At 41.2% G+C, this 24736-nt stretch overlaps 1 protein-coding gene across 3 annotated transcripts in view; it reads right to left on the reverse strand.

Annotated features, from left to right (window-relative positions):
* FAM135B (family with sequence similarity 135 member B) overlaps positions 1 to 24736 on the reverse strand; it is a 223913-nt gene that overhangs the window by 67389 nt on the left and 131788 nt on the right. For all 3 annotated transcript variants that reach the window (XM_063327583.1, XM_063327582.1, XM_063327585.1), the window contains exons 4-7: positions 22859 to 22998; positions 15865 to 15935; positions 13945 to 14118; positions 481 to 607 (exon numbers count right to left, since the gene is read on the reverse strand). In XM_063327583.1, the coding sequence (XP_063183653.1) occupies positions 481 to 607; positions 13945 to 14118; positions 15865 to 15935; positions 22859 to 22998 (512 nt within the window). The remainder of the gene's footprint in view (positions 1 to 480; positions 608 to 13944; positions 14119 to 15864; positions 15936 to 22858; positions 22999 to 24736) is intronic.

Consider the following 24736-nt stretch of genomic DNA (forward strand, 5'->3'; position numbering starts at 1 on the left):
GGTAAGTAAGGCATACACCACCTGTGGGACCTGCCTTGAGTAAGGCAGCGTGCGTAACGCCCCGTCACCAACACACAATGCTCATTACTCCAGACACAAACCCTTCCTTCAAAACATCCTTAACAATGACTCTAGTTCTCTGGCTGTAGAACATAAGACCTGAAAGCAAGGATCTTTTACTGAATAATTAATTTCACCTTACAGCAGACACCTGGTCAGGTGAATCCAGCCTCAAAAGTGTCACTGGCAATAAAGGTTACATCCAAACTTTTCTGAAACGGTTCATATAGGTGGGGGCTGAACACCCGGGAACTGTGTATCCAAGTCCTAGGTGGTTCATGGAGAAATGTTTGAAGGGTTCTTCTTCCAACAAAATCCCTCTACTAGCAACATAAACCAGGCACGTTCTTCACAGATAACGTGGACACTACACTCTGTGTGACCAAATGGAAGAAAGATATCATTGTTCATCCTCCTTACCTCTGAAGATGTGGGTTTGCAGTAACCAGCTCCAAACACTAGATTTTCTAATGACATACTGGACTGGTCTGGTCCCGCCTCCAGGTTTCCCTTACCAAGCCATGAACCTTTCCCTGGACGAGCAAAACTAAAAGAAGAAAAATTGAGAAGAAAAATAATTAGAGCAGTATTGTTACAGAACAGTAATTGTTGTCCCGGTGCTATTTCCTTCCTTATAAAATGTTTGCAGTTTTGGTTTTGATGGTGGTGGGTTTTATTTTTATTTATTTCAAGCTGACACTGTAAGTCCACACATTTCCCTTTCAAAATTAACCTTGTCCAATATGCACTAGCTCAAAGGATGTGAATTGAATTTTCTTTCCTGGTATTCAGTCCAGTGCCTTGAGTGTTGTTTTTCACTCAGTTCTTTCTCGGCTGTCTTACAGATCTTCTTCCAGCATAACTTCTCAATAATACAACCTTTCCATCTGTCCACATAGATAATACTCTTATCTGACTTCTCATCAGGTTGCATCTTGATTGATGCAACATCTTTCTCTTTGGCTTTAACCACATCACCCTTCCTTGTTGAATTATGCACCATCTCTGTTCACTATAAATGTCCTTTATAGCTCATCCCAATCTTTTTAACAGATTCGAAGTTTATTTCCCATTTTTCACTGTCCCATAACATAAGCCTCCAGAACCAAAATGACAAGACTTCGGCCCAAAAACTGCACTTCCTTTTGCTGGGTGCACTCCATTCATTTGGGATGCGTTCTCCCATACTCATCTGCAACATGAATTCACTATTATCCAATTTCTTCCTGAAAAACCTGATAGAATTTAAGTTGGTTTAATGCTGAGGTCATTACCTCTCAGCGCTGACTATTAGGTCACAGTGTTCCCTTCTGACTGTACCTTTATGTCTCCTATCTTAGAGCATGAACCCATTAAGAGTGGAACGTCTTATTTGGAGTTTTCTCAGCATCGAGCGCACCAGAGTCCTGATGCACAGCTAGTGCTCTTACTCTGGATTAATCTGAGCAAATGTCTACATCCCAGTTAATGATGTAGGCTGCCTTTATATTCGCTGGAGGCGAACTGGCATTTCCAGGGTATGAGTCATCTCTTTCTGAAGTAGTGATATCAAATAGGTCAGACACATTTCGCCCTCGAAGTGCTTATTTCTTATTGTAGACTATAAAGAGAGGCCAGGATGACTGCCTCATAAACAACTTAATTTAGGTGAGATAAACCCCACTGTTAGTCCCTGTGATAACCTGTGCTTTACATAAACCTCATCAAGATTTCAAGAGAGAAATCAGGCTACTTGTGGTGAATACAATAAACTGAAGTACTGAATCTAAATGGTGATGCAAGCAACTGTGTTCTTAAAAAGCATGTAGGCAAAGGTGGAATTGAAATAATAAACTGCCAAGAAAAAAGAAAAACGCGTTTGCTGTTCATACTCAGTGCAGACATAATGCCACTGAGCTTGTGCTACAGCTTTCCAACTGGGATCACCATCCACAGGCACATGATGCCCATCCAGGCATCCCAAATTACATCATACCCAGGAGATCTGGTCTCCTTGAAACAACAAAAACTTACAAGGTGGGAAGGACAAAAAACCATTTTAAAACCGTAATGTGCCAGCAGGCACAAGGCAGTGCCATCCATTCTGCCAAAACTTTCCAGTCTGAGGATATTCCTCTATGTAGATGTGTATCATGAGGCCACATCAGCTCAGATCAGCCATAATTCGTGGATATCTACACTTGATTCAGTTTTAAAGACAGATCAGAGTCCAGGCTGCTGTACAGAGACACACAACAAAAGAAAGGATGCTTATGCCAAGGATACAAGACAAAGGAGAGGTGCAGCAATACTTGTTATCACCCAAATAACTGGTGAGGCTCTGATGTGCAGGGAAACTCAGTGATGTGTGCAACATCAGAAAAAGAATCTCAAGCAAAATTAGGAATTGGACCAGTTTCAGGAGGTTAACCACAAATCCCTGCCTCGCCTCTAAGTCAAAACTGTTGTTTGCTATGTATCACCTAGCATTCGTATACTGGCAAAAGGGACATCCCACAGAATCACAGAATGACAGGGGTTGGAAGGAACCTCTGGAGATCATCTAGTCCAACCCCCCTGCCAGAGCAGGGTCACCCAGAGCAGGTTGCACAGGAACATGTCGAGGCGGGTTTTGGATGTCTCCAGAGACGGAGACTCCACCACCTCTCTGGGCAGCCTGTGCCAGGGCTCTGCCACCCTCAAAGAAAAGAAGTTCCTCCTCATGTTTAGGTGGAACTTCCTATGCTCAAGTTTGTGCCCGTTACCTCTTGTCCTGTCACTGGCCACCACCGAAGAAAGACTGGCCCCATCCTCCTGACACCCACCCTTTAAGTATTTATAAGTGTTGATAAGATCCCCTCTCAGTCTTCTTTTTTCCAGACTGAAGAGACCCAAATCCCTCAGCCTTTCTTCGTAAGAGAGGTGTTCTGGTCCCCTTTGTAGCCCATCCCATAAGGGGGAGGATGGTGTAGAAGACCGTAGCATATATCTGGCCTTGCTTATGTCTGTTTAAATTCATGCGATCCAAGAAACTTCCAGCTGGCTGCTTCTAAGCAGCATCAAGTCTTTCCATGTATTTCCTACGTGCAATGCTTAAGATAAAAATAAATAAATAAACTAAAGCAATTTCAAACAGCCGAGAGATAAGCGCTGCTCTGAATAATTTCAGCTGTTATTGGATGATGTTGTCTGCCCTGGTCTGCTGGAAAGGCTCAAGAAGCAGAAATAAAAAATGATTGCTGTGGTATCAGAGAGAGAAGCTTAAACAAATGTTGCCTGCAAACGAAAACCTCCTCATTTGAATATGAGCAAAGCTTTCAAAGGTTTTAAGGGGTAGAAAAGCACTTTTTAATGCCTCTTTTATTTATTTATCTTTTGCTTTTACAGCAGAGAAGGGATTTTAATCTGCTGGGTTTATGGAAATTGATTTCACATAGAACCGTAAAACAAAAACCTTTTTTTGGGAAACCTGCCAAAATGTCATCTGTCTGTTGAGGGAAAGTTTAACTGGAAGGCTCAGAAACTGTCGAGGTTCCCCTTATGCTTTCTGAAGTACGTAATACTTGAAGACAATTTTTATTAGCAATAACAGGTTAACTTGCTATGTCAAATTCTGTTTTCTGTGTTTATTTTTTCCTGCATTCCTAAATATTGATGCAACCATGCTCATTTGTACGAATCTTGAAGCCTGGTTATTTACATGTCCATTTGGACTATCTATTTAGTACCTTTGATTTAACATTAACATTTATATCTTCATCCTGTATGTTAACTTTAGTTTTTATTTGGAGTCAGGATAAAGAAGGTCAAAAGAGGTACGTGTGCACATCCAAGAGAATGAACATGTGTGCAGAATTATTAATATTATCAGTGAAATAAACAAATTATTTTTACTTTTATTTTTTGAGCTGTTTTTTTGGTGACCTTCTCTGTGAGATGCCATTATCCTTCAGAGGAGTCTCATAGCGCTAATAGCAGTCATTTATGGGCACATGCTGTAGTAAGCTGCCTTGAAAAGTCCATTTTTATTTTTTTTTCTGTGGTATAACCTGCAAGATACCAGCAATCAAAATTTAAGAACTTTCTGACTCAGAGGTTATGGTTAGGGAATTATTTCCAGCAGTCATGGTTACCTTCTGTGAATTTGTGTACGTGCCTTTTTGATTTATACTTTTGGCCTCTGTAACATCTCTTGGAATGAATCACATGTTATAGTATGTGCTGCACTTTCTGTTTGTTTTGAACCTGCTGTTGGAGAACTGAATGTGGCTCCTCTTAGTTCCTGTATGGCGCAAATTATTAAATAATCCTTCCCTGTTTTTTATCTTCTGTGGACAACTCTGTAACATAGAAAGGAGATGACAGTTCCCTGGCATAAGAAATGGTTTGACCTTGATGTGTTATTGAAGTAATTCAGAATAAATGTTTTTTGGTTTTTTTTTTTTCCAGTTTAATAAAACATAGTATTACTCTCGAGATTAAACTGCCCCAAAATGAAATAAACTATTTTAATTTTTAATTCACTTTTTTCAAGTGAATGAAACTTTTCAATACATTTTGGTTTTTTGGGTAAGCAAAGCTTAATTTTGTCACAAATTGTAGTTTCCAGCAGAATGGGGCAAAAAAAAATTAACAGATTGGGATCTGAATCTTGTTTGGGAAAAAAAAACCAAACTATTTTGCATTATATAAAATGGTCAAACTGTAAAAAAATGAAAAAACAAAACCCAACACAATCATCACATTTCTAATGACAAGAAATGATTAATTCTGTGACTAAACCAAGAGTGGAAGTTCGGGAAATGAACTTGCATCCTATTTAGGCCAGATCCTATGGAGAAATCACTTCTTTTTCTCTCAGTCCCTTATGCAGTAAATATTACTGATTTTAAAATGAAAAATATAAGTAAGACCCATAGAAATAACACACCTCAGAATCAAACCCTCACATCCTCCACTGACAGCACTGTTTGCATTTTACCAGGAACTTCTTTTTAACTCCCACAGATCAGGAAAGATGTAATGCACAACACTAATTTCCCTCAGTGTTTTAACTCAAAGCTTTAATATATATAATTTTTGGCAAATTGATACTTATTTTTGAGAATTATATGTGGATATTTACAGATTGTGCTCATCTAGACATGCTTCTCTCTTCCACAAGGACTTTCACTAAGATTATAATACAATCAGTGACTGTAAACCATTCTGAGCTTCTTGGGTAAAACTGATAAGATTTATTAAAATAAAATCTGTAATGGAAACAGATATCTATCCCTAGATCCCAAACAGAGCCAGGGCAGAATCTGGTTTGAAATCTCTAGTGATTTTGACTGCTTGAAAATGATGGTTCATTTGTCCTGAAATTAAACTTGGTTGCTATAAAATTTGAAAGCAGGTAAAGTCAGCTTGAGAGGTGGGCACATGCCAGCCTCATGAAGTTCAAACAGGCCAAGTGCAAGGTCCTACACTTGGGTCATGGCAATCCCAGGCACAAATACAGGTTGGGGAGAGAATGGCTTGAGAGCAGCCCTGAGGAGAAAGACTTGGGGGTGCTGGTAGATGAGAAGCTGAACATGAGCCAACAACGTTCACTTTCAGCTCACAAGGTGAATTGCATCCTGGGTTGCATCAATCAACTGTGGACAGCAGATCGAGAAAGGTGATTCTGCCCCTCTACTCTGCTCTGGTGAGACCCCACCTGGAGTACTATGTCCAGCTCTGGAGCCCTCAGCACAAGAAATACATGCACCTGTTGGAGTGGGTCCAGAGGAGAGCCACAAAGATGATCCGAGGGCTGGAGCACCTCTCCTATGAGGACAGGCTGAGAGAGCTGGGGTTGTTCAGCCTGGAGAAGAGAAGGCTCCGGGGAGGCCTTATAGCAGCCTTCCAGTACCTGAAGGGGGCCTACAAGAAAGCTGGTGAGGGGCTGTTTGCAAGGGCATGTAGCGATAGGACGAGGGGCAATGGTTTTAAACTAGAGCAGGGCAGGGTTAGATTAGACATTAGGAAGACGTTCTTTCCAATGAGGGTGGTGAGACACTGGAACAGGTTGCCCAGAGAGGTGGAGGAGGCCCCATCCCTGGAGACATTCAAGGCCAGGCTTGATGAGGCTCTGAGCAACCTGATCTAGTTAAAGACGTCCCTGCTGACTGCAGGGGGCTTGGACTAGATGACCTTTAATGGTCCCTTCCAACACAACACATTCTATGATTCTATGATTCAAGGTGCACAGGGTAGTACAGCGTGTGTATCACATACAGATGTATCAGTTGTGCTTTTGAGGAACAGGAGGATGCCTAGGAATAAAAGAATGTAAGTGAGATAAAATTGCTCAAGGATGGCCATGGTTGACCTAATTCCTCAGTGCAGTGGAGCAGAGCAGAATTAGGTCAGGGCTGAAACCTTTAAATACCCTGTGTCCCTTTGATTTTGTTTCCTCTTCCCAGAGCGGAACAAACTCAAGGCACTGAAAAATTCAGTATCTGTGTCTTGGTTTCTCCACCTGCAAAATTTCTATTATGTTATTTCCCCATCTCAGATGCCACCAAAATTTCTTGTTTCTCGTACAATGAATTGGATGTGGGCAATTAAGACTTCAATGTTAACAAGTAATATCCTGAAAGTCTACTTTGTTTTTTCACATACGTACAAAAGTGAGGAAGAGAATAGAAAGTTGAGGAGAATCCAGAAACCTGCGGAAATTAGACGCCTTTCTTGTGCAAACAAGAACAGTTTTGCTAGCTGCCTGTGATGAAGGATCTTGCTTATCTGCAGCAATTTCAAGCCTTTTTTTTTTATTATTTTCCCTTAGTCGTTTGTTTTGCTTTGATTTGTTTTTTTTCAGACTGAAAATGTTGTTAGCTGAAGCTAGTAAGACTGCAGATGCTGTGGCCATCGAATGAGCTGGATTCTGCACAGCCCTTAGACAAAGCATGGCTTTGGGGAGACCAGCCCGTGCAAACAGTAGCAGTCTGGTGCTGAAACACAGCTTTACATTTCCAGAAAGCTTCCAGAAAGCTGAAATCACTGGATAAACTTTCAATAGAAGATCCTATTGTCCATGTTGCGTGACAGGAAATACAATGTATAGGGCATTGTTTTCAGTGTGGGAAACTATATGTGTGTGGGGAATAATGTATTTGGGTACTTGTTTCAGAGATTATTTATGAGTTGTATATTTATTTATAAACAGTAGCATATGCTAACTCCTCTCGGGAAGGAGGGGTGCAGAGGTCTATGGAATTAATGAAGCGGGTAACCATGTTTCTTGCTGTTTGCTGCCTAAATGAGTTCAATACAAGAAAGGCAGCTCGCAGCATGCCTGAGACTAAGTAGACCTGTACACCATAGACACGGATGTATCCCTTTGGGAAAAATAGAAATATTGCTTGAAGCCTGAACTATGCTGGAGCAAAGTGCCCTTTCTAACAGCTGATGCTGGGCTAATAGAATCATAGAATCATTTAGGTTGGAAAAGACCCTTGGGATCATCGAGTCCAACCACCAGCTCCACTCTGCAAAGTTCTCCCCTACACCATATCCCCTAACACCACATCTAAATGACTCTTAAACACATTCAGGGATGGTGACTCCACCACCTCCCTGGGCAGCCTGTTCCAGTGTCTGACCACTCTTTCCGTGAAGAATTTTTTCCTAATGTCCAGCCTAAACCTACCCTGCTGCAGCTTGAAGCCATTCCCTCTTGTTCTATCGCTAATTACCTGTGAGAAGAGACCAGCACCAACCTCTCTACAATGTCCTTTCAAGTAGTTGTAGAGAGTGATGAGGTCTCCCCTCAGCCTCCTCTTCCTCAAACTAAACAGTCCCAGCTCCTTCAATCGCTCCTCATCAGATTTATTCTCCAGGCCCTTCACCAGCTTCGTTGCCCTCCTCTGCACTCGCTCCAGCACCTCGAGATCTCTCTCGTTTTGAGGTGCCCAGAACTGGACACAAGACTCAAGGTGTGGCCTCACCAGTGCTGAGTACAGGGGGACAATCACCTCCCTCCTTCTGCTGGTCACACTATGTCTAATACAAGCCAGGATGGCATTGGCCCTCTTGGCCACCTGGGCACACTGCTGGCTCATGTTCAGCCACTTGTCAATTAGAACCCCCAGGTCCTTTTCTGCCAGGCAGCTCTGCAGCCACACTTCCCCAAGCCTGTAGCGCTGCATGGGGTTGTTGTGGCCCAAGTGCAGGACCCGGCACTTGGCCTTGTTGAAGCACATTCCATTAGCATTGGCCCATCGGTCCAATCTACCCAAGTCTCTGTAGAGCCTCCCTATCCTCATGCAGATCAACACTCCCGCTTAGCTTCGTGTCACCTGCAAACTTGCTGATGATACACTCTATGTCCTTATCAAGGTCATCAATAAAGATGTTAAACAGAAATGGTCCCAACACCGAGCCCTGAGGAACACCCCTTGTGACCGGCCGCCAGCTGGATTTAACTCCATCGACCACCACTCTTTGGGACCGCCCATCCAGCCAGTGCTTGTTCCATCAGATCTTATGCTCATCCAGGCCACGAGCAGCCAGTTTTTCCATGAGAATTCTATGGGGAACAGTGTCAAATGCTTTTCAAAAGTCTAAGTACACAATGTCCACAGCCTTTCCCTCATCCAATAATTGGGTCATCTTGTCATAGAAGGAGATCAGGTTCGTCAGGCAGGACCTGCCTTTCATAAACCCATGCTGACTAGGCCTGATCCCCTGCTTGTCCATTATATGACTTGTAATGGCACTCAAGATGATCTGCTCCCTGACCTTCCCTGCTACCGAGGTCAGACTGACAGGCCTATAGTTTCCCAGATCCTCCTTTCTGCCTTTTCTGTAGATGGGCACTACATTTGCTACCCTCCAGTCCATTGGGACCTCCCCAGTTAGCCATGACTTCAGGTAGGTAATGGAAGGTGGCTTGGTGAGCACGTCTGCCAACTCTTTCAGCACTCTTCGATGTAACCCATCCGGTCCCATAGACTTGTGCGCATCCAAGTGGTGTAGCAGGTCACTGATCACTTCCTCTTTAATTGTGATGACCTCGTTCAGCTTCCCCTCCCTGTCTCCTAGCTCACGAGGCTGGGTGCCCAGGGAACAGCTCGTTCCACTGCTAAAGACTGAGGCAAAGTAGGCATTGAGCACCTCAGCCTTTTCCTCATCCTTTGTGACTATGTTTTCCTCTGCATCCAGTAAGGGAGGGAGATTTTCCCTAATCCTCCTTTTGTTGTAAATCAATTTATAGAAACATTTTTTGTTATCCTTAACTGCTGTAGAGGTTGAGCTCCAGCTGCGCTTTGGCTCTCCTAATCTTATCCCTGAATAGCTTCGCTATATCCTTATAGTCTTCATGAGAGACCTGCCCCTTCTTCCAGAGGTCATAGGCTCTCCTTTTGCTCTTGAGGTCCCGCCAAAGGTCCCTATTTAGCCAGGCTGTTCTCCTTCCCCGCCTACTTATTTTTCGGCACACAGGGACAGCCTCCTCCTGTGCCTTTAAGACGTCTCTCTTGAAGTATGTCCAGCCTTCCTGGGCTCCTATATCCTTCAGGGCAGCCTCCCAAGGGATTTTGTCCAGCAGTCTTCTGAACAGGTCAAAGTTTGCCCTCCGGAAGTCTAAGGTGGCAGTTTTACTAACCCCTCTCCTTGTTTCCCCAAGAACCAGAAATTCGATCATCTCATGATCACTGTGCCCTAGACGGCCACCAACCTTCACTTCCCCCACAAGTTCTTCCCTGTTCACAAGAAGCAGGTCCAGGAGGGCACCTTCCCTCATCAGCTCACTTACCAGCTGCGTGAGGAAGTTATCTTCCACGAATTCCAGGAACCTCCTGGATTGTTCCCTCTCTGCTGTGTTGTATTCCCAGCAGATATCCAGGAGGTTAAAGTCCCCCACAAGAACAACGGCAAGTGACCGCAAGATTTCCCCCAGCTGCTTATAGAAAGCTTCATCTGCCTCACTGCTTTGGTTGGGAGGTCTATAGCAGACTCCCACAGCGATATCAGCTTTATCGGCCCTTAACCTAATCCAAGCACTCTCCACCCCATCATCACTATATTGATTTCCGAGCTCTCATAGCATTCTCTAACATACAGGGCTACTCCACAGCCTCTCCTTTCCTGTCTGTCCCTCCTGAAGAGCTTGTAGCCATCGATTGTGTCACTCCAGTCGTGTGAGGCATCCCACCACATTTCCGTGATAGCCACTATGTCATAGTTTTCCTGGTGCATATAATAATAATAATGCATAATAACTGCTGGTTCCACTTGTGGACTGGACCAGTTGCAGAGCCAGTGAAAAGGAGCTAAGGGAGACTCCAATGCCTCAGGCCAGAAACCAAACTGTTATACACAAACCAGAAAACTGGAGTCCAAAAACCCTAACTCCGCCTCACCTTCCTCCTGCAATTATCTACTCACAGTTAGCCTCCGGAGCCTAGGTAAGAGAATAAAAAAAGTTATTTGAGCAGTTTGTGGAGGCTACTGCACTCAGCAGGGGAGTGCTCTAAAGCTTGAACATCATTCACTTTTTCTGCTTATCTTTTGACAGACTTTCTGGGATCATCTTCTGTCATCCTGGGTAAAACGAGGTCACCGGAGGCAAGCCCTTCGCTTTCCAAAGAGAACTGTCATTGCTGTGACGTTAGGAGAGAGATGCCAGCTAACTCCTGCTGTAGATTCTCGTCTATTTCTCCCACATCCCAAAAGTCTGAAAATACTGCTCCGGAATCGGCAACTGCCAAAAGCATTCCGTGCAGACACCATCGACCTGCACAGTAGAAGAACAAGGGGCTTGGGGTCTGCAGCAGCACAGCTCGAGCCCTGTGGTTTGCAAGCAGTGGTGTGACAATGTCCTGCTGTGCCTGGTGACAGGGTTTGGGTGTAGGGCAAGATGCAGGTGAGGGGTCGAGGTGTTTCAGGTCGAGACAACAGCTATCCCAACCACTGCACCCTACATCCTGGTTCTCCCCTATTACTGCACTCCTGCCTGGAATACCAAAGTTTTGGACTTGGGCCCAAGCGGTCCAGCTTTCCCAGACACTTCTGGGGAGCTTTTTAGAGTAATCAAAGAAGTCTAAAGGTCAAAGTGAGGATTTTTAACCAAGCTCTGTCTCAGTGCTCTGTAAGGACAAGTCAAAGCCACCCAGCTCCTTCTCTGCTGCTCAGAGTCCCCTCATTCAGAGGGATGCAGCTGCCCAAGAAGCCAAGGGAGGAGGCGATCCAAGCCCCAAAGCATCCCACCGTGCTCCTGGTCATCCTACGTCTAGACCAAATATGATTGCTGTAGAGAAAATAAAGCTAGATGTAAGTTGACTGCAAGTCTGCCTCATCACCTTCCGACCCAGCCTCTCACCTCCTTAGGAAATGCATAAAGCCATTGGCAGCTGCCATTAATTGGGACCCCACTAAGTAGCTGAGGGTTATACTCCGTAGAAAAGCTGAATCACAAAATTTCCATCCAGAATTCAGCGAAGGATCCCAGAAACTTGAATTTCACTCATTCTCAGTTTGGTAAGAGGTGAGGGCTTCAAAGTATCAAACCTAATGTAATATTTATTATATAAGAATTATTAACCAGGACAAACATCAATATCAAAACATTCACTTGTCAAAACACAGGAGGTGACGGAGGCACCCCGGCAAGTTTTGCCCACCAGGAGCTATTTGCGGGGGTATGTTACCCTGCAGGGAAAGGCCTGAATCGATCTTGCTGGTTTCCCTACCGTTTTCACTGCTTAAATACAGGCAACGGGGAAGAACTTTGGCGAAGAGTATCTAATTTGCCAACAGAGCTGACAAAATATGAAAAGCTGAGTCCACGGGGCATATGTGAGCAGATAGCTGTGCTTCAGGCAACTTTGTTTTCCAGGACAACTTCAGGACAGCAGTGAATTTCAATTTTACATAATGTGTGATCCTTATTTTCAGGGTAGGTATAAAACTGTTGTTGTTGTTGTTGTTTTACATTTAAATGTATACCTATATGTAGAAATAATATGTATATATGCATAATGTACATACTATGATGGGACAGGTCAAGGTAGCAAGTTAAAACACAGTGAAATACTGCATAGATTTTTTTCCCAAACAATTTAACTATCGGGTGTTTATTTTTTTCTATAATGTGACAAAAAAAACTTTCCAGTCATTCAGGTTCCTTTGTGCTACAAAAATAAAGATCTGATTTTACAATTAAAACTTTTTTTTTTAATATATTCCTAGTAAACTCCAGTGATAAGCAGGAAAGCTCTGGGCTGTGAGAAAAACAAGCACGTTTTAGTTGGCTAGTTTTGTTTCAGAATGCTTGGAATTTTAAACTACTGTCTTCACCCTGATTTATATTTAGAGAACACATGATATAAAAACTCTTTGGGTTTTGAATATTTATCAAGAAGAAGATAAATCCTCAGTATCACACTTTAAAGTTATTTTACTGGCTTGAGCAAATGAGACACTATATTGTGTTGTCAAAATTCTTCATTCCACTGCATTAAGTAAAAATATTGTATACTTCATAAATGCCCACAAAATTGCATTTTAAAAGCTATAATAATCTGACTGTGTTGCTCATCATGTGATTTATGCCTAATAACAGTAACAAGTCTTTGCAGCCCCATTCATTGGAGGATAACAAAGCACTGAAAACAGTGATTAAGCCTGTTAGCTGTTGTTCTTTCATCCTTTTATATAATAGAACAATAGGCAAATTATCTGACCAAAATTATCTGGTTAGTAGTCTGTTACAATCTAATTCGCTATCTAAAAAGTCAACACATAGCAGAAGAGAGATACAGTAGTCACCTGTATCTCAGCAGCAGAAACGACAGATATGTCACTTCTGGTCTGCTAACACGACTCACGTCACTGTCACAACGCAGCCTCTTACGATCTTAATTCATTCTATGGCGTTGTGTACAGCCAATGCCTTTACACAAATGCAGAACTGAAGCAAAGTTGTGTCAAGTCAAAACACGAAACCTGAGGAAAAAAAAAGGCGTCTACAGGTCCATCTTTTCTTTCTGACACAGTGCTCTTCGCACAATATTTGACAAACGTAAAAGAATCTCCTGGTGCTCTGGTAAACAGCAAGGACTTGCTGGAGTAAGGGAAGCTGAACAACGCTGAACACCGCATTTCGGCTTCAGGACCAAAGGAGTTCCCTCCCTCTCAGCACTCTTTATCTCACGCGATGACAAGATTGGACACAAAGTAAATTGCCAGCAAGACCTTTGCTTCCCCTCCCCTGCTCTAAATATTAGAGGATATTGACCTCCAGCCCTGTTTTATTTGAAGGAGTTCTGAATTATTTTCTTGTCATTACGAATCAGATAACATAAATCACACCTAGACACCATGGCAGCTAGTATCCTGCTGCTGCACGGCTAAATCAGATGATGCTGCAAAGGAAAAATTCAACTGAGCCTTATCCAGCACTGACTCATGCATGCTTCCTTCTAGCCGTGTTATGAATTATGCTAATGCACAGAAGCCACAGATGAGGTTGGAGTCCAACTGTCCTAAATGCTTTACAAAACCACAGGAGAAAAAAAAAACCAAAACATAAATGCTCTTTATTGCTTTTAGAATAAAGAGGAAAAACAGCCAAGAAGAGGAGAATTTTCACTTCCCTCACGTTACAGATGGGGAATAGAGAGATCAAGACTAATCAAAATTTCTGAACCTCTTCACAAAGATTTTGCTGGTTTTTGATCACACCCCAAGTCTTTCACCAAGGGAAGGAGCCAGTGTTTAGGCTGGCTCTAAACCCCGATCTCCAGAATCCTATCCCAGGAGCAAAAAAAAACCTTGAAATTAAATTATCCTTTCTGCTTCTCTTATACAATAAGCAAATGAACTCAGAAGAGGAATCTCCCTCTGCCTTTCAACAGGCATTCCTGTGTCCTTTACCTGATCAGAGGCTGGTGTAATGCTACCAGTGACGCGTGCACCGTGACGGATATCACTGACAGGTGGAAATAGTCAAACATGACAGGAACATGGTGGTGCAGACCTCTCCGGGGGTGGAAGTGAAGACACAGTGTACGGCTGCTGATCATGGGGATTGCTGGGACATCTCTCAGCCTGGAGGAGAAAGAGGTTTCGCAGGGTTAGTGAAAGCTTGAGTTGTCACAGCCTGTAACACGCTACGGGCAGCAGACTGAGAGACGGCTTGAGGTGAATTTTTATCACTTCCCAGCTTCGTAAGGGTTTACATAACTAATGAGTATCTTGTGTTGTACTTGCGTCTAGCAGAAATTATAAATATAAATGCAAATATATATATACATATACGTAGAAAAATAAATAATAAACAACAGATGTAGAGATATCTATAAATATACAGTATAAAAGAAAAATAGGTGTGATGCAATTCCAGCTTCCCCTGGTGACTGTCCTTGGTGTCCACCTATGCACCAGTTCTGGGGACATCAAGAACTACGTAGCAGAAGGAAACACATTTAGCAAACTGCTCATCTTATTTGATGAGCAAGAGGCCAAAAAAAAAAAAAAAAGAGTAGGTGAAGTAACTGGAGAGAAAGATTCAAGTTGGACAGGCTTCTCCTTGTTCCAGTAAATAAAACCTAAGACTTCAATTTAAAGTTTGATTGTAACTATTCCAGAATAACTTTCCTAGTGTACAGTCAACCACTTAACACCTGAGTCACCTATAGTGCAGGAGAACGAGATGTGAATCTGGAGCATGCCTAACAACGTCTTCCCAATGCAAATGAAACTCACTTCTAAAGAAAACTTCTTTTACAGTATTAAAGACCCTTCTGAAACCAATTGTTTCCCAGAACTAAGAATGAGATGGTTGAGTATGGTGCATGGTTAATCTCAAGAAGTGTTTCAATGAGATTTGCAGAATATCCTTTTATAAAAATCACTGCTTTTATTATAGTAAATAGGATTAATCATTCAGATGGTAACAGAAATTAAATGTATGTGTTAGAGCACAATTTCATAACTTGAAAGCTTTAGTTCTTTTTATCCTTGGCTAATGTTTGTTTTTTCTCTCTTCTAGACCCATCAGTGTCACAGCTGATGACTGATGGTCCAGTCCCATCTGCCTGAGAGAACAAGTTTTCACTTTTTGTATCTTGAAGAAAAAGGAAACATGTTCTTGAAATTTGTTTAGGTGCCCTATGGATATGAATAAAATCACATGGGGACAGTCTGGGCATGAAACATGGCTCAGATGATTTCTCTGCACCTTCTCCCACCCCCCCATAAATTCTGCTGATGTCATTGGAAGCCTTTTCTGTGATTCAGAGAGGCTGAATAATGTCTGTGATCACACTTTCTGCTATGTCTCAGGAAGGCATGTTACTCCCACATCACCTAAGATTAGGGAATCAAATGCAGTGGGAAGCGATCAAAGTCAATGGGAAGACTTTTTCCTCCTAAAATACAGAGACAGCTTTGGTTCTTATACAAGAAAAGTGCTTAGCATGTTCATACACTCATCTTCAGCCAGAAAATACTTTGTTGTCTCCTGAGATAAATGCATTCCTGAACCATAGCCCCTGCTCTCATGGAGGTCAGCGATGATATTCCCTTTGGCTTTAACAGCAGCAGAGATAGAGCAACACTTAACATCTTTGAAAACCTCACACTTAAAGGAGAAAAAATGTTGTTCATTTAAAGAGGAGTATGAGATACACTCTTCAAACACAGAAAGGAGAAACAGAAAGACTTCAACACTGATGCAAAGGAAAGACTTATCAAAGCTATCCCTTTTTCCAAAGGGCTCTCACTTCATCAAAGCAATTTCCCAATTGAACAAACCTCTGCATTACCAATTGAGCACTTTAAAACAGCACTTACTGTTGTTCGCTATCAGTAAAGTGCAGGTCCAACTTGAGCTGAAAATCTGCCTCACTCAATGCATCTTCCACCTACAAAAAGAGAAAGGCGTGGTTACCTTTAGAGGTTGGCACCTACAACACTGAAGACAAAGGTGGATGGGTTTGTCTGATAAGAGGAAAGTCAAAAACATGGAGCAACGGCAGCACCCGGACACAGTGCCAGAAAGGAGCAAATGAGACATCAAGTCAAGGTAATTGCTGAAGGAGTCAGAGGGAACCAGGGCAGTCAGAGGTGTTATGTGCTCCCAGCTGTCCTGTCTTGTCAAAAAAAAAATCACTCCAGACAAGAGAAACCAGAGTGTGTGGAGCACTTCTTCTGTTGGATGCATGTTCTTTGCACGCTGAGAGTCAATGGAGTATTTATGAAGCTGAGCACCCTCATTCAGCGAGTATTCGCTTGGGTTCTCGTCACCTGAATGAGAACAAAGACTCAGTTTTCTTGGTTGAGAAATAGCCATGAACCCTTCTGGTAACCTGCCTGTAACTGATGCAATGTTCAAAATTTACAGCTTAAAACACACAGCAATGGCTCAAATAATTCTGACAATTTCTGATCTGTGACCATTAGTGTTTTAGTTTCTCAGTGAATCGAGGCTTTTCCTGCCTCCCAGTCACTCTTTCTGGCCTTTGACAGATTTATGGAGGAAGTTTGTCATCGATTCTCATCTAGACCATTTTCTTTGCAAAGGCTTTTGTTGTTTTAAAAGCTTCATTTAACAGAAGTTGAAGTATTCAACTTCTAAGCAGGATTCAGCTTACCAAATACACTGAAGATGTCATGTGTGGTCATAGGCCGACTCACTAGTACCTTCATCTGATAGGTCCCACCATTAAGATTACCCTTCTTTTATTGTCAATAAAATACTTTCATTGGATTTTCTGAAACGGTACGTGAAGGGAGATGTCAGATCGTTACCTTCACCTGGAAAGGACTACATTGGATAACACAACCCAGCTTGGCACGTTTAAAGCAACTATAACAAATGGACATAAATAATTTAGAACGAAAGAAGGATGAAGCTGCCCAGCATTTTCTCCTTCACTCCTTTGAAATGTCTTTTCTTCCCCAGCAACGTAGGTTTATCAGAATAAAAAAAAAGGTTTTATTTCTCTCAACCTAAATGGAAGTATGAATAAAAAATCACTCACTTTATTAGCAAAGTAGTCTTTTTTCTGTGATTGTAAACATCCTTTATTGTATAAAAGAGTACAACAGGAGATGCACAGGAATGCAGGTGGAAAAGTGGAGTTGTTCACTGGGGATAGGGTATACAACTACTTTTTACCCAATTTTTGCCACAAAAAGGTGGGATGAGACATTTAGGTTCTGCCTTTTGTCAGTGGAAAGCAACAAGCGGAAGCACACAGTGAGCTGAGCCATCCTGAGATACACATCTGAAAAGGACAAGTGATTTCTGTTGGTGCCTGTCTCTTTCCATTGACAATAGATAGAGCCTAGAGAAATACATTGGTCTAGATACACTTGAATTTTAGATAGCTTCAGTTAGACAAGACGAATTCTGCTTTCTCCAGCTGATTAGCACCTTCTTAACTGCAGACTATACCAAAAAGGCACTGAAGGCAAAGTCAGAGGCATTTCCAAAGGTGAAACTCCATCTACAGTGTGCCTTTTTCTGTTAAAGCAAGAGAATTGAGAGTCAAGAATTGATTGCGCTTTGACAAAACTATCAAAGATGTAAAATTTAAATCCTTCTGAAGTGATATGGTATTCCTTCTGGCAGGACCACAGGCACAGAGGTGTGAGGAGAAAATTCCAGCTTCTGTTTATTGAAAATGTTCTTTCTCTTTTGCGTTTGTCTCAAAACACCTGGAAGTATGTCTTTCGGAAAAAAAAAAAAAAAGACTACTTCTTTTTTAATGAGTTGTTGTCACTAAAAATCACAGTTGCTGGCAGTTGCAAAGGAAATAATCATTATTGAAGCTACAGTCTGAATTTAAACTAGGAATTCAACTCAAGTATAGTGCTTCAGACAAAGCAAGCCTCATCCTCCAACAGAGGGGATGAAATTTTGGGTCTGTGCCTAATACTGCTGAGCACCTGCAACTGTCACTGAAATCTGAGTCTGTGTTTAAAACAAGTTCAATAGGGAGTGACATCAAAACACCTTGAGGCAATGAGCAGATGTCTGAGAGTCTTGGAGGTATTCATCACCGCATGGGGTCGTGCATTAAGGCGCAAGTATAGGATATTTTTAATCCCCAAACTCTATTGAAATCAGACTGCTCAGAATAGTGCAAAAACCCGCATAAAATTACATCACAGTTCTCACTACAGAGTTTACATGCTCTCTTTGTATATTGGACGTGTAAATATTAAGGCAAGTGAAAATTGGACAGTTGTTCAAAAATCACTGAACTCTTCATGAGAAAAATATCATTAAAAGGATTATACATAGGTTGAGATAGAAAAGAATTACGTGCAGTAATTACATGACAGAAGTTACTATACAGCTCTGATACCTGCTGTACTTTCCCGTGGTTTACTTTCACTTATTAGAACCACAGGTGGACAAGATCCTTTATATGGGGAAAAAATGAAGGGGCCTTTCCATAGCTCATACAGATGGGGAGAGGAGGCACTGAAATGTCTATCATTCCTCAGACTCCTGTACGAAATACTATTGTCCTTAAACGAAATATTGGCAGCGTATTTTAGCACTACTGGGATTATTATGGTACTTTCCACAGTTCTCATTTACGAACTGTACAATTTTCCAAAAGTTGGAGAGATTATCAGATATTTATTTTTTTTTTCCCCTGAAGAAAAGCTTTATTATTTCACACCAACATACTTAAGAAATTAGCCAGAAAAATGTCTCTGGAATATAATTAGTGCTTGACTGGCTAAACTAAGCAGTGTCCTCCCAGATACTCAGTGAAGTGCCTTCCAGTGGTTTTTACAAAGTTTTTGACCTTTCAGCTGTGTTAATAGTCAAAATCAAAACTCATGACAGAAAAAAATAAAGATCTGTGTTTGTGGAAATACCTTCATACTAAACAAGGAATATTATTTTGTTCTGTAATATTTCATACAACCAAATAAAAGTAAAGGAAATTCAGAATGTTTGAACTTTGGGAAATATTATTGCATTTTACATGCTGATCTCATCTCCAGTCAAAAATAAAATAAGTAAAGACAGTTCTGAATAGAAATTATGAACTTTCTTTGAAATAGTATATGCATTTTGTTCTTTTTTATCCCCCTAAAATCAAGCAAGGCTAAAATTAATTTCGTTATTTCTGATTTGATTAATTCTTCATTGTTTGCATCAGTTTAATATTACTCTGCACTTACTCATTACATCATCTTGTGTCTTGTGGAAAGTAAAGTCTGCAGACGCAGTATCCCATTCTCCAGCGCTGGAGGGTGCCTGCATTTCCCCCAGTGCTCCCTCTTTGGGCCCCATTGCTCGTGCAAAAGACCCCTTATTCATCTGTGAGCAAATGTAAATTTCCAGAAGGTGCTTTTTAACATCCGCCTCTCTTGCCAAGGGCTGCACTGATGGGGAAATGCATTTTATTCAACACTGTTTGGAATCTGTACAATAAAAAGTATAAAAAGTAAAAATATTTATACAACAAAAGTGTACGCAAAGCAAAGTATTCCAATTACTGTTGAACTGGCCTTGAATCAACTGTATCATTTCAGTTTTGAATTCTAATTTTTCAGGTTTACATTTACAAATTTGGGTTAGGTTTTAAGAGCTGCAATAATAGTTATAACTGAAGTTTCCAGCATTCTAGTGATGTACTTCCATAATATTTATCCATTTAGCCAGAATGTCAGACTGAATGATCCGCATGTCCCATCTCACTTAAATTTCTCTGGAAAGTACAAAATCTAATATACTGCGATATCCCAGCATGCCTCACACTGTCCTCTCCCTGCTACTAAATTGTCCCTGTATGGAGCCAGCAAGCAGGGAGACAGACAAGTTACCTGTTTTATTGCTCGATGAAAGAGGCAGAGTTCCTTCTTCAATAAGAATGAAAGCAAAAGCTTATGAAAATAAATTAGACTTCTTTGTAACACTAAAGGGTGCCTCAGCCCTGCAATATTGTTTCCTATAATGAATTCAAAGAATGATGCATTCTGGGATAATATAGAAAAAGGCTTCTAATAAACCAGAGAGTTTTAAAGCACAATTTACGTGGTGAAAGGTATGTTCAGTGCCAATTCTAGGTGGATAATTGAAGCTTTTTCCATTTAATGCCAGACAAAAAAAAAAAAAGTTGTATTTCCATATTTAAGCTTATCTAGGGTTATGCAAGAGAAGGGGGATAAAAGAAAAAAAAAAAAAAAAAAAAAAAGAAACCAGTAGCAAATTATCTGATCTGGAAACACACAATGGGTTTTGTTGTTTGGGCTTTTTTTTGTATTCAGCCTAACTCACTAACCTATCTCAGCAACAAAACTACCCTAGAACCATGAGGAGAAAGCATACTGCTCGCTTGGTATAATATTCGATAATTCCAGCTCTGACAGAAGAAACTACATGGAGCATGCAAATTCATCGTTTTCATTACCCACTCTAACTTCCTCATCTATTTACCATAGAATTACCCAGGTTGGAAGGGACCTTCCAGATCATCGAGTCCAACCATCAACCGAACTCTGACAAAAAACATCACTAAACCACATCTCTAAGCACTATGTCTACCCGTCTTTTAAACACCTCCAGGGATGGTGCCTCAACCACTTCCCTTGGGCAGCCTGTTCCAACGCTTAATAACTCTTTCATTGTAAAATTTTTCCTAATATCCAGTCTAAACCTCCCCTGGTGCAACTTTAAGCCGTTTCATAACTTCCATTTACAGAAAAAGCAGTGAACAGATCCTTCACCCTCAACCATAAAAACTGACCATGGCACACAATTGGCACAACAAGGATTTGTATCCATTGTGTGCTAAATAAGTTAAGAAGTTATGAACCGAGATAACATTTAAAGCACTTTACAAATCTCTAGTTTTGCCAATGCCACATTGCAAGGATCACAGCCAATATACGAGATCACATGGCAGAAGTGCAAAATGTTCTCTGAACAATAGTTTTTGGATATAGTTGGTTTCTTCTGAGCATGGTGCCTAGTGAAGTAGCACACTTTGATCTCTCGCATATTTATATGAAATTTGTAAAGTTGTGGAGGGCAAAACATCAAAGCAGAAAAAAGGAGGCTTCGGACCATTAAGCAGAAGTGAATTGCGCAAATCTGCTCAATACACTGAAAGTTTTACAGACCTCTATTTTTTGCATTTTGTTCTTTAGAGTTTCTTCAGCAACTCATCCGGGACCACCAAACCTGTTTACCCTCTTATTCTACACCCCTGAAAATCCAAAGCAACTTCATCAGACAGAGATAATGGAGCTTTCTCTGTGCAAAACTGTCCTGCAAGTACAGAATTGGGCAGCTGTCCTTTTCCCAAGGGACCTTCTATGGAAAGACAAGCGTGAAGCACACAGCTCATCCAGAGTCAGAATGTGGTTTAGCTGTGAGGAATATTGTGGGATTTTTATATTTTTTTTCCCAATTTGTGACATGCACAACTTTCCTGAATATTAATGTAAGAATCATCAGAAAGTATCCCTGCTCAACACAGCAGAAACTGCTATAATTTGAGGGGAGGGACTTTTAATCAGAGATGTTCCACTGAGGAAAGATAAAATTAATATTCAATTAAACATGTTGGAACATTTCCCTAACAAATATTGATAAACTTGCATTTAGCAATTTTTCATATAAGCACAAAACAACAATTCTAGGGAGGAATAAATTGATGACTCTATGTTAAAAAAAAACAAACAAAAACACACAAAAAAACCCCAAACCACCAAGAAAAAAGTGGGAGGGAAAGGGAAGTATGTGAAATAAGCTTCAACTAGGTTCTCCAGCTGTTTTAATATAGATCTTTATGTAAGCCATGTATATATCAGTTGAAATCAGACAAAACAGTAATTTTAAATTGCTCAAATATAAAGCTACATAAGGAAGGACAGGTGAGAATCTCTGGCCCCAAGTTGAGCACACAGCATTTGATTCATGCTGGCTAAATAACTAAGTTTGATGGCATGCTGATTTTATGAAAACAGCTGATGTCATAGAATCATAGAATAATCTAGGTTGGAAGGGACCCTTGAGATCATCAAGTGCAACCATTAACCTAACACTGCCAAAACCACCACTAAACAATGCCCCTCAGCACCACGTCTACCCATCTTTTAAATACCTCCATGGATGGTGATTCAAGCACTTCCCTGGGCATGTGTCTCTCTACTGATGGAAAGCAAAGGGGTGGGACTTATAGGGAGTTGCTGCCATGCGCTCCTGCAACCAGGGGTGGCAGAAAGGAACTGTAGCAAAAACCAGTCACAAGGAGAGAGGAGGAGAAGAGAACAGTAATGGATGGTAGGGGTAAAAGCTGGTCATAACAAGATGCAGAAGATTCCCGGTTTTCTCAGATGAGGTTGAGCTATGTAGATATGTAGAATGAGTGATCTAGTGCACAAATGATAAATTACGGTTGATACACTTGAATTTCTGATGTACTGATTTACCAGTATATGTCAACACTTTATTCCACTGGAAAGCCAAGCTGTAGACTACTCTTCATAACAGGCACAGTGCAAGGGTCTATCTGACCTAATGCAGATGCTCATAGTGTCAGCATTTACAAATAAACAAATCACGGCAGGCACCCTTGTCAGCATAGGTAATGATGAGTACAGGGCAGTCGACCACCTTCTAACGCAGATGCTGGTATTTGGTCAGATAAATCATGCCTTTACCTCTGCCATCTACATTGATGAGACCTCTGACAGTGCAGGGACCCCATGACAGCTTCTCAAATGGAGATATCTATGCAATGGACACCTAAAGTTAGGCAAGAGGAATCCCAGCCCTCCTCGTTTTCCTGTGTATCCCAAGAAAACTCACCCTTTCGCCATCCAGCAGCAGGTGCACTCTGAAGTTCATTGATTCATTAAGAATGATTTCTTCGTTTCTGTACAAAATCTGAAATATTCTGCTGTAAACGTTGTTTTCATGAACGCAGGCTGAGCAGAGGCTGGAATCACCTGCACAAAACACAGACAGACTCCTGGTGTGATTTCTGCAGAGAGATTATTTTTTCTCCTACGCTTTCACTTCAGGATTATCTAGGCCAGTTGTATTAGTACCTGTAATGAAACACTTGCGTTCTCAATAATTAATGGTAATGGAGCAGATTGTTATTGTGGGTTGCAGGTTCCCGAACATCGTATTTAAAGAAACTAATTATTGAACTGTAGGCAGGCTGGATTTCAAAATGAGAATAGCTGACCCTGTGACAGTAATTACCCTATCGACTTCATTTCTAATGACAGCTAAAACGTCAAATGTCTTCTAGGCAGGTTTGCTACGCAGCACCATGAAGACTGTGAGTGTTCACCTGTGAAATTTCATCTTTTATCTTCAGTGGGCATCTTTCAGAAGAAGGAGTTTTTTTGTCATTTCTGGTGCTCCCAGAAGTTACTGCCCAGAAGTTATTACCTGGGAGGGGGGACAATGGCCAATATCACACCTCAAATGTAAAGCCTGGAAGTGCAGAGGCATCTTAAGTTAAAATACAGAAAAATAACAATGTAGCCATTTTTTCAAGTGCCAAAAGTCCTGTGTAATCTTTCAGACCCTTGACCCATGTGAGAGCTGCCAAGTTGGCCCATACAATTGGGACTAATTCCAGGAACTCAAGAACCAAAACCCTAAGCTTCTCACATTGAATTCAGAGAGTCAATAGCTTCATCTGCGTGCTGATGCATCACATCATCACAAATGAAATTCACATAAACTCAGGTGGGATTTGTCCTTCCTAACTTTTAGCTGCTTCCAGTATATGTATTTTGTTGTGGTTCCAATGGAGACCATGGAATTTAAGGCATCATTCATCTAATAAAAAGAAGTGCATGATTTAGATTGAGGCAAATTTTTGCTTGAAGTCCACAGCTTATTGAGTCATTTTTCTTTCACTAACAGGAAAACAGTGTGACTTGCTTATCTGTACAAAGCCACATTGGAGGCAACAACATTTACTACAATGAATTCCTTCTAGAGGAGTCCGTGATGCCTATATGACTATTTAATTAACAACTGGGCACCAGAGTTAAGTACTTTCAAGTTGCATCTTGGCTATTAATGAGAATCCCCTGCTAATTCCACTTGCATAGTCCCTGAGCAACAACTTCTTGCAAAATTTACTCAGAGCCAGTTTTGTTTCTTTACAGCATTCATTGCTATAGGAGTCTGAGCTTTTGAAATATATTCTTTTAGCAAATGGTATTTTGGAACTCTCATGACAAAACGTGCTTAAAAAAGGTGCACCAGTTTCAGTCCTTCAAAGAGAGATACATCTGTGATCACCATGAAGAAGTCCGGAGGCACGTGCTTTTTACAAAGAATAATAGCTTTTGAGAAGGTTCTTCCAGGAATTTGGGCCTTTGCAGAATTGTTTTGAGTCCACGAGCTGTGGTAAGATAAAAGTCTAGGTGAGGAAGCCTTAGGGACTGCTGGTTTTTCAAGAGTCTGAAATCAGGACAGGTCTATTCTGCTGTGCTAAAGCTACTGGTTTGCTTTCCAATGTGAGAATCATACATAATTTGCAATCAGAAGTCAGTGAGTTGAGACTGACAGAGGACTAAAGATTTCCTGAGGTAAGGTTTGTTTAGGTGGAAAAACTAAAAGATGAGAAAAACTAAAAGATGAGAGAGTACTTTTTTGTTTGTTTGTTTGTTTTTTTGTTGTTGTTGTTTTTTAAATGTACTATTGGCCCTGGTAGAC

The sequence above is a fragment of the Chroicocephalus ridibundus genome, chromosome 2, assembly GCF_963924245.1.
Source record: "Chroicocephalus ridibundus chromosome 2, bChrRid1.1, whole genome shotgun sequence".
Classification (NCBI taxonomy): domain Eukaryota; kingdom Metazoa; phylum Chordata; class Aves; order Charadriiformes; family Laridae; genus Chroicocephalus; species Chroicocephalus ridibundus.